The 10,643-nt window shown below is 41.2% G+C and overlaps 1 protein-coding gene across 2 annotated transcripts; it reads right to left on the reverse strand.

The window, feature by feature from the left end:
* Positions 1–787: 787 nt before the first annotated feature.
* Positions 788–8,091, reverse strand: ephx2 (epoxide hydrolase 2, cytoplasmic). Of its 2 annotated transcripts, XM_017307798.1 has the most exons (18): positions 7,793–8,024; positions 6,422–6,500; positions 6,192–6,354; positions 5,920–6,110; positions 5,722–5,844; positions 4,712–4,783; positions 4,547–4,642; positions 4,402–4,480; positions 4,284–4,318; positions 4,184–4,210; positions 4,033–4,118; positions 3,850–3,961; positions 2,647–2,721; positions 2,532–2,574; positions 2,242–2,344; positions 2,093–2,162; positions 1,020–1,100; positions 788–945 (listed from the first exon to the last, which is right to left on the reverse strand). In XM_017307798.1, the coding sequence occupies exons 1-18, from the start codon at positions 7,894–7,896 to the stop codon at positions 799–801; spliced, it is 1,686 nt and encodes a 561-aa protein (XP_017163287.1). In that variant the 5' UTR covers positions 7,897–8,024; the 3' UTR covers positions 788–798. The 2 variants fall into 2 exon arrangements, with proteins under 2 accessions (XP_017163287.1, XP_017163291.1); XM_017307802.1 differs by lacking the exons at positions 788–945; positions 1,020–1,100 and having other exon boundaries at positions 2,242–2,378; positions 7,793–8,091.
* Between the last annotated feature and the right edge of the window lie 2,552 nt (positions 8,092–10,643).

Consider the following 10,643-nt stretch of genomic DNA (forward strand, 5'->3'; position numbering starts at 1 on the left):
AGAGTCTCAGTGGGCGGGGCCTAACGGCTCTGTGTCTGGCAGATCGAACTCGTCTACGAACACATCATGCCGTCCTGGAAGAAGCTGTTTGAGGAGAAGAAGCTGTGAGCCGTTCTGCCACTAGAGGGAGCCGTCTCCTCATGTTCGYCTGAAGCTGCACTTTTAACCTCGTCCTTCCACTAAACTTTCACCAGATTAAACGTCATGATGTCAGATTACCAAAAATATTTAGTTTCAATTTAACATTTTCAGAAATTTTTAAAAAATTTCTTTCATTTTTTCTGGACTGTAAAATATTCCGATTTTCTGATTTCTTCAGATGTTCTGCTTTACATTAAAAAAAAAAAAAAAAAAAGTTTTTATATCTATAAACATGCATTTTTTTTCTTTTAAAAATTATTTGTAAGGTCTTGATAATGTTTCTTTAAACTGACATTTTATAGCTTAAAATCTAAAATTCTCCATGTTGATTTTGAAGCTGAAATCTAAACACTGCGACGATTTAATGACAGAATATTAATAAAGGTTATAATCATGATCAGCAGAAAGCTTCTTGTTTACTGTACATTCTGAGCACAATATTTGATTAAAAGTCAAACTGAATCATAAAGACTTTGGTTTTTAATTTTGAAATCTTTAGTTTTTATTCATTTAAATCTCTTTGCTTCTTCTTCTGTCCATTTTCTCCTCGTTTTTCTTTAAACTTGCTTGCTTCCTGTTCTCATTCCTTCCCAACATTTCCCTCTTTGTCGTTTTCATGAGGAAAACTTGAAATGTAACTTYGGTCATGTTCCTGCGTCACAGTTTGGGCACCAGCAGCTCGCCGCCTGCAGGTCCATGCGTCTCTCTCAGCCACGATATCAGGATGTTGTTGGTCTCTGCCGGTTTGTCCATCTGCGTCCAGTGTCCGCAGTCCTCGATATGTCCTCTGCTCAGGTTGGGGACCTGCAGGGAAACACAGACCTGTGACCGCCTGACCTGTCGGCTCCGCGCCGCCGCTTTCCGGACGCGCTGCTTACCAGATCCTCCATGCCGTGAGACATCGCCGGGAGCAGGACGGGGTCTTTCYCCGCCGTCACCATCAGCGCTGGCATGGAAATCTGGAAACAACATGGCGGCGTCAGGAAGATCAGAAACCAAAACTGTGTCAGACCGGGAGGAGTCCGGTTCCAGTCCGGTCCCAGAGGAATCCGGTCCCAGTTTTAGATGGTTCCCGGCTCCAGCACACCTGCAGCTCATTCACCTGCTCTGAAGAGCCTCCAGGTGAGAGGCAGCAGGAAAACAWTTGACGGAGAAGCTGAACAATGACGCAACTCATTAGAAAAGGTTGAAAAYAACTTGAAAGATAAAAATCYTGAAATATTGTTTTCACATCACCTGGTTGGAATCTGCTCTGACTTCAGTGTCTATGAGGACATAAGATCTGCTGTTTTTAAGGTCAATAAATGATCAAACTAAATTACTTAAACGTAAGTTATGGTCAGCTAAAGACTCAGACTATAAACTGACTTTATTTTGGGGTGCTCAGGAAGGTTTAGATCAAACCAAGTTATTGATTTAATGTCAGGAGATGAATAAAGCTAAACTTTACCCACCGTAACACCAAGCCTGAAAATATTCAAAACTTTTTTTTTAAGGTTTTATTGGCTCTAGTGRCCTTTATTTGATAGTTAATTGACAGGAAAGTGGGTAATGAGAGAAAGGGGAAGACATGCAGCAAAGGTCGCCAAGGCCGGGAATCAAACCTGTGACAGCTGYGTCGAGGACTGAGGCCTCCATATGTGGGTTGTGCTTAACCCCTGYGCCACCACAGCACACCCAAATATTCAGAACTTTGAGAAAATCTAAGAGCTGAGGGCGTTGTGCTTTTGGATAAATTGTGGTTATGGGATGTAAATGAATGCATTGCATGTGAATTGTTTGAGTTTTAACAGATGGGATGCATTCAAAATTTCTGTTATCCACATCATGCAGAAAACTYATTTCCTCTTCAGTGTAAGAACGTTGCACTGTTTGTGTCCAMGCTTTATTTGAGCCTGAAGGACGTTGATGTGAACCACAAGGGACTCCAGCTGCTCAGTCTGTCACCAACCTTCCCAGTGGGCTGTGAACACATCCACTTCCAGTTGGCCTGGTTGTTTCGGTACCAGTTCAGCGGTCCCCTGTTACACAACATGGAGGAGAAACATCAGGCGTCAGTGGATTCAGTTAATCATAAAATCTCTGGACTCTGAGCCTCACCTGAAGCCGCTTCCTCTGAACTGACCTACGTAGTAGCCCAGGTCAGCCTCAGTTAGCATTGAGCTGCGAGGAATCTGCTGTGGCAGACCCACAAACAGCCCGCCTGGGGAGACGGACCCAACCAATCAGCACAGAGCCTACATGGACCAACCAATCAACACAGACCCAACATGGACCAACCAATCAACACAGACCCAACCAATCAACACAGACCCAAGCAATCAGCACAGACCCAACAGGAACCCAACGTTGACTTTTAACCTGTCCCTTAAACCGGCAGACGTCCTCACCTCGAGCGCAGACCCCCGATGTGCTGAGAGCCGGACGACCTGCCTGAGGAAACACATCTCATCAGAGTTGATGGATCTGTCCTGACCGGACTCTGCCTGGTCTGGATCTACTCACGGCTTCACGGYTGCTGGAAAAGAAAATCTTGAATGTTCTCTCCAAGTCGTTCTCCAGCTCGGCCTCAGCTACTCCCTGGAACAAAAACAAAACAGCACTGAAAGCTGGAGAAAGGCAGGAACATTCAAAGGCTTCTTCCTGACTGCAGGTGAAGCTTCAAATCATTCTAAAGTCAGTTTTCTAAAATGTTCTAAAACTGAGAAGAAAATGATCAAATTAAACAAAGCAGAGTTAGAGAGCACCAACTGTGATCTACTTTAYGCTCACACAGCAAAAGGAAACAAAACAAAGTCCTTTAAGGAGTAAAAATTGTCCTAAAACCAATATCAGTTTATCTAATGTCTGATTAAAAGTAAAATAGATTTTTAAATAACTCAGAGCAGATTAAAAATTGTCCAGATTGAAACATTTAAATGCCTGTTGATGCTCAGCATTATGTTTTCACTAGTTTAATTCAGTTGAACTTATATTTAACGCAGCATAGTTCATATCAAACTACACAATCTGTATCCTAAACTATTTCAATACAAGTAAATCCAATTATTCTAATTTAATTCAGTTACAGCTCAACACAGATTTAGGACATGCTCATGGGTAAAAAGTTGTTTTTCTGAGGATTTTGGTTTTGACACCAAAGTTATTTACTGAATAAACTTTAAAATCTTAGAGCGAAATCTTTAGCCGTTTATCTCGCTTCATTGATAAACAGCTCAGTATCAGAAAATAAACAGGCGTTCCTCAACCAGACTATAACTCAACYTGTTAAAAGTCAGAATTGCAAATATTTKKTKKTTTKKKSMWTKRAARSYKGMAATGTTGTTGGGAAGAACTGGTCTAGAGATCCAGCTCTGGTTSTCCCTGTGAAGCAAACACTTACTGGTTTCTGGAAGTAAATCTGGTAGTCAAAAGCGGGCAGAGCCTTTAGTTTCTCTGAAGCCGGTTTCGAAGGGTCCGGTGGGAACAGGGGAGTATTCAGAGACGCTACCGCCCTTCACAAAAATTACATATTTTACTTAAACTTTCCAAATATCGCTAAACGTCGGTAACTCAAGAGTTTTTACCTGACTCTCTCTGGAAAATACCAGGCCATAGTCCAAACCAGGGCACCGCCCCAGTCGTGACCCACAAGGGTGACCTGTGGTATGGTCTTGGAGGACCAGAAAGACAAGTCACTTGTGATNTCCCTGTGAAGCAAACACTTACTGGTTTCTGGAAGTAAATCTGGTAGTCAAAAGCGGGCAGAGCCTTTAGTTTCTCTGAAGCCGGTTTCGAAGGGTCCGGTGGGAACAGGGGAGTATTCAGAGACGCTACCGCCCTTCACAAAAATTACATATTTTACTTAAACTTTCCAAATATCGCTAAACGTCGGTAACTCAGAGTTTTTACCTGACTCTCTCTGGAAAATACCAGGCCATAGTCCAAACCAGGGCACCGCCCCAGTCGTGACCCACAAGGGTGACCTGTGGTATGGTCTTGGAGGACCAGAAAGACAAGTCACTTGTGATRAACATTTTTATTAGCGTCATTTATTTCTTACCATTTTGTCCATGAAGGAGATCAGATCCTGCAGACAGAGAAATTCATAAAACTCTCCAGATTTAATTCTGTCACATTTTAACATGTTGGTGAATTCAGACCTTGCAAAGCTTCTCCTGGGAATATTCCTCTATGTCTGCAAGGGAACATTTACCAATCATAAAACTACCAACAGCGMGGTGGAAAATGTTTCATGGATGTATTTGTGTGTGTGCCCACCAGGGGGTGCTGTGGATTCGCCGTATCCCTTCATGTCCAGAGCCAGGACCCTGAACCCGGCGGCAGCCAGAGCGGGAATCTGCCAGAGAGGAAGCAGGTGTGAAAACACGACACATCACCGCCGCCGCTTTACTGGGAGGCTCACCTGGTACCGCCAGGAGTACCAGCTCTCTGGGAAGCCGTGACACAGCAGAACCGGCGGGCCAGAGCCCATCTCCACGTAGTGGGTCCGAACACCAGGCTGAAATCACAGCACTAATTATTCTGTCTCTCTAGGCTTGATGATTGGCTGGCAGAGGAGGGTCATTACTCTGATGGTGACGTATCCATGAGACACCTGGTCAGGGCTGCAGGCGATGGGAGGACTCTCTGCCCCAACAGCCTGCAACAAACAATGTTTCATCTGACGTCACAAAGATTCGGGTTCTTCCTGTTAAGGATCAGTTCAGTATGAAARCTGTCACAATGTTGGAAGTTTCCCATCGTCTCATTACAGCCATAAATGTCGGTGACATTTATGGCAGCAAGTGACATATATGTGAACAGTTCTACAAATTAATTGAGTTTTAATTTTCTTAAATTTGAGTCATTTCTAAGCGGTGCATATTGTTCAGACATGTCCCCACTTTGTCAGTRTCTAAAATAGCGGTTCTCAACGTGGGCCCACTGGAGGGCGTTCAGAGGACGGCAGGGGGCGCTGGTGGGGAATTTTTACAAAAGGGGGGGGCGCTGGGATTCCTTTGGGGGCGTTTGGGTGAAGGTAAACTTTACACCTTATATGCACAACAATGCCAGATTAGACTTTGAGCAACTTGGTAAAACTGAAGTGTTTTATTTCCGTTTGAAGGCTGCACGCTTCCATGGAAGGACAACAGAAAATCACTCTTATAAACATGTAATTACAATACCYTCACTTTGTATMCCTCTGAAAAATGAGCCCATTTAAATAAAGAAATCCCTCCATGGTTGATACCTCGATAGAGAGCGTTMATTTCATAGCGTTAACACCGGAGCTGTAAATGGTCCGGTATGAAACGGGTGTGATAGAACAACACAGCACTTTTAAATTTCAGTAATCAGAATACCGAAATTGTTTTAAAAGGTTTATGTCAGTCTGCCTTTTCCCCATCGATACATTTCCCGAACTCTGCGCACCATAGGGTGTGCGCAGAGTTCACGTATGGCCCCCAGAGATGACCATACATGAAGGGTAAAACTTGCTACATTTACCTCATTATGTGCATAAAACTACATAAAACATGGTATACAGCGCATGCAACGCATAGGGGCGCAGCAACGTGTTTAACTGATTAACTGAACCTGAACTCCAGTGAAGTCGGACAGTTTGTGCAGAGCAGCCTCCAGGTTGTCCACCAGGACGGCCTTCATCCCTGCCGTCTCTGCTGCCTTCACACTCTCCTCGTCCACATCGAGCCACAGAGCCTAAAACGGTTGGATGGGTTCAGCTCCTGCATCAGGAATCAGCTGTTGCGTCTCTCTTAAAGGGATATCTCCCACCTGCTGTGATGGRATCCCCAGCTGGTCCAAAGCAGAGTTGAACATGGCRAACTCTGGCACTCTGTGACCTGAATGGCAAGACTGGAGGACCAGGTTAAAGTTGCTACCCAGGAGACAGAGGAGCCGAGCCGGGTCGTCTCCGGAGGCGCTGTCATCCAGCCAGTGATTGGCCAGGACTGCGGTCAGTACTCCTTTAAATCAAAGTTTAGAGTAAAAACTCTGAGRTCCAAAATGACAAACTGCATGAAAAGCAGCTGTGTTCAGCATGTTACCGTGGTAACGCAGACTCGCAGACGTTTTCAGCACAATATCTTGAACGTCCATCATGGCCTTTCTGACCTCCTCCAGCAGACAGCTGACRCACCAATCAGACGGCAGCGCCAGGCCTCTGACCTCAGCTTGTTTGGCACATTCAGCTTGAAAAGCCGGGATCATCTGCAAACACACACATTTATGTACTGACTCGGTAAATAAATGACGAGCAGGAAACATCCGGACCCACCTGATTTAGAGTAATTTTGCCTTTTTCTGCCTGAATCAAAGCTCCTTTATTTTGGGACGCCACACTGGAGAGAAAACCTCTGAGAAAACAGATAAAACATGATCTGGATTTAATGACTCCAAAGGACCTGTAAATATGAGCAAAACATAAGAATTTACCAATGCACCATGTTCTCATCTAAAGTCAACAACCGTCTGGAAATGTTCCAATCTTTGAGACTCCAGAAAACCTGATTGATTGATTGATTGATTGATTGATTGATTGATTGATTGATTGATTGATTGATTGATTGATTGATTGATTGATTATCCACACCTGGAATAACGATGCCAAAGTCTGGATCCATCTGTCTATCCAAGTTACTCAGTTTTTCTACTGAGTAACTTTTTCTACTCAATAACTGAGTAGAAAAAACTMAGTTACTCAGTTTTTCAGTAGAAAAACTGAATAACTGTACGAACAAAGTAGGTCAGTCATTGTTTACTGACAGTTCCACAGACCTGCAGGTAATCGATCATTTATTGACTGATTATCTGGAGTCCTCAGACTTTGTTTTCTTTTTATCTAATACKTAAAGCTGCAGCGGCTCTTGTGGTTTGATCTACTTGATTTMTATGTTTGTACGTTTGGTTTGGTGAASTACTTTGATCTGMAGTGGAGGAGAAACTGGCTGAACAGATAAAAGATTGATTAAAAGTACAGGGTGTGAGAGCTAAACCTGGGAAACCAGTTCTGGTAGTTCTGGTGTTTTGGCTTTCTTCMTGAATTATTACAGTTATTGTAGCTTAATGTAAACATTTCACAGTATTTATACTTTCTGATACATTTTTCAGAAGTACTGATTCCCTCTGGATGTTCTTCCCGTCATGGTTTCTTTCCAGGTACKCCCACTTTCCTCCCACGGTCTGAAAACATGACTTTGTTTAACTGGTTTCACTGAATGAAACTCAGTGGCTGATGGCCAAGTTCTACTTTCTGTAAATTCATTCATAATTAAGAGACATTTTGACACTTCTCTGGTAGGCCATTATTAAAATTCCCCATTAAGGTCTAAAATCTCAAACCTTGCTCACCACGATCTTTTCCCCAACCTGAATTAACTCAGTTAAAGTGTTAACTATTATCTGTAGTAACTGTTTAATGTACAGACATCTTTACAAAGTGAATAAACATTATTTTAATTGGGATTTAAGCTAAAATTCTTAATCTTGAGTGTGTTGCACGRCTATCTGGTAATGTTTGCAGTGATCCTGGTCTGGCTCATGCGTCTAATAATAATTCAAATGTTTTTATTTCCAACTGGATCAGACTGAATTCCTCAGGTTCCTGTTTTACAGTGCGGTCGGCTGTGGTGTAATGGGAGCCTCTCACCGCGGCAGACTGTGCAGCTCCTCCAGTTTGTGGAAAACACTGGTTGGTCTTGACGGAACCACGACGCCCCAGAAGTTGAACARAACCGCTTTCTTCCCCGCCATCGGACCTGGAAGCTGCAGGCTGTTGATTTGTGTGCGGCTGCAGCAGCGAGGGTTGTTATGTTTCGAGTGTTGCCCTCTGTACACACTGACGCTGCTGCTCCGCCCACTGGGAAAGCTCACACATGCTTGGCTCACATGAGGCTTGTTCACTCAGGCCACTGCTGCTCTAAACCTTTTGTTATTTCAATTATTCTACCCGTTCTTTTTGTAACAACAAAATCTCTATGGTAAAAACATAAACATGTATAATAACATCTAAAAAACTAAACACATTTCCCTGAAACAGGAAATGATGCAGTTTATTTACAAAACATATTTAGGGCATTTTTAATATATTTTCTTTTTAAAACTCTGCAAGAGATTCTTATTTTTTAAATTGTTCTTGTGATTTGTTGTACCTGTGGTAAATGTCTGGCAGGTTATGATTTCTAGGAAGTCAGAAGGGCGGCTTGTTCTGCTCAGAACCGCTTTGTACTGGACTGGTTCTGGTGACACAAAGTTCTGGACATCTGCACTTTGCGCCTGCTGTTAATGGACGGCTATGATCTGTCAACATGAGCCAAAATATTACCTGAAACAAGTTTATGGCTGCAGAAAACAGTTGGCGCTCCAGAGTGACTTAGTTTTATTTCATGTTTAGGAGTTTTTGGTACAAACAAAGCCCACTTATCCATCTGCTGTCGAGCCCCAGCAGAAACTCTCAGGTTTATTGGCACTTTTTCAGCCTCTCAAGTTGCTGTGGAAAAATTTTTGCCACCTCTTTTTTGAGTTTACTGAGGTAAGCAGACATTTGTTTCTACAGTTTCCTTTGGGATCCACCACAGCATTTTAAACAGGCTGAGGTCTGCTGGACTTTGACTGGGACGTTGCAGCACTGATTATTTTCTGTTTCAGACATTCTGTTGAATGTCTGAAACAGAACAATGATTTGGGATCATTGTTCTGTTGGTTGGAACCGTCTGTCCTTGACTCTGTTTATGAAGGAGGTAACGGTGCACTTTGACTGAAAACAAGCCAAATCATCACCCCTCCACCACCGTGCCTGGCAGTTGGTATGAGGTGAAAGCCAAAACCCACAAAAATGAATTTGCACCATTTTTGTTTTGTGTGCAGAAACTAGTTTTATATAAAACCTTGAGCTATTTATCTTGAATATGTAGGTAACAAACTCAATAACCAGATTTCTGGAATGATGTGAGCTGTAACCATAACCAAGTGTTTTGTTTTTTTCAACTTTTGAAAAAAAAATTTCACAAAACAAGACGGAAAGAAAAAACAGAACTTGAATTAAGCTAACGTACTATTTATCAATGCATGACATTTAATCTTTAGCTCACACATTAAATTGCTTTGATCAAAATCCTCAACATTACTCTTTGTTATTGTCGTTCCTGTAAAGCACTTTGGTGCAGTTTTACACCTGTTTTTAAAGTGCTATATAAATAAACTTGACTTCCCTTGACTTGACTTTTGCTCAGCTGTGTTAGCCACAACATCATTTTTATCCCAAGAGCATCCTGAATCTTCAGAAGCTATTTTCAATCAGATGGACCAGAAGTCATCAATGTTTTTCCCCAAACTGATGGAGGCCAGGGACTGATCAGGTAGGTTGATATTGCTAACAGAGGCTTAGTGCTACATAAAACATGCAGCAATACTGTGCATTAAATACAGGTAATTATTTATTTTATGTTTTAAGTTTATACAAGTTTGAATACAGAAGTGATGGCCTCACAAATCCACTGCCATGAACTGTCATGTCAGTGTTTGACTTGAAATGCAGAACTCTTATCATGAACAGAATGTGTTCATTTCTGAATGAAATACATTTTATGTCTCGATTCATCAATGTGATGCATTATATGCCTGAAGATTAAACAGATGTTTTCAAGCCTTTTTACTGTTATGATTATTTTCTGCCTATAGTTTTTAAAAACTCTGTAAGAATTAAGTTCCTTCCCATCCTGCGACCGTTCCAGCTGCTGTCAGGGTTTCCCCGTCAGCCAATCCAGCAGACAGAAAGAGGCAAATGACTGGATACAAAGTAGGCACCATCTCTATTGTACCCTGCATCCTCATTGGGCTCACAGCTCCAGACTGTAATGGCCTTTATTTAAACCAGTGAGACTGCGAAAAACACAAGTTAAACTTTTCAGCATAGATTATATTTAAACGCTCAATTTTTATTCTCTTTTTTTTCTCTTTTCATATTGTAGAGTTAAATTACACTATTAGTGTTATTTTATTTGTTATTTTATCTGATTAAATATTTGAAATAGATCTTCAGTGGTATGATTTAAAAATAAAAGCATTGCTTGTGTGTACTTAATTTGAAAAGTGAATAAATTCTTTATCATAATTTCCTGTTTGTAAAAAGAAAATATCTGGAACAATATATTTGTTCCAGATATTTTCTGGAACAAAATATCTGGAACAAGATGTTTGTCTATCCTTTAGACAAACATCTAATAGAATAGAAGACTAATTGAGTAAACATAAAAAGTTGCTACATTCATTTAATTTAACTCATCAACTAAGTAATCTCTTATGGAGAGCCATTTCAGCCAAAATTAAATAAATAAATAAATGGGTGAAATAAATAAAAAATGAGTAAAATAAATCAAAAAATGAAGAAAATGAGTGAAATAAATAAATAATTTGTTAAATAAATAATTTAGCTTTTTCATTAACCCATTTTTTCATTTATTTATTTTTCATATTATCAATTTCTCAATTTCCCTTTTTTC

The sequence above is a fragment of the Poecilia reticulata genome, linkage group LG2 (genome assembly GCF_000633615.1).
Source record: "Poecilia reticulata strain Guanapo linkage group LG2, Guppy_female_1.0+MT, whole genome shotgun sequence".
Lineage (NCBI taxonomy): Eukaryota > Metazoa > Chordata > Actinopteri > Cyprinodontiformes > Poeciliidae > Poecilia > Poecilia reticulata.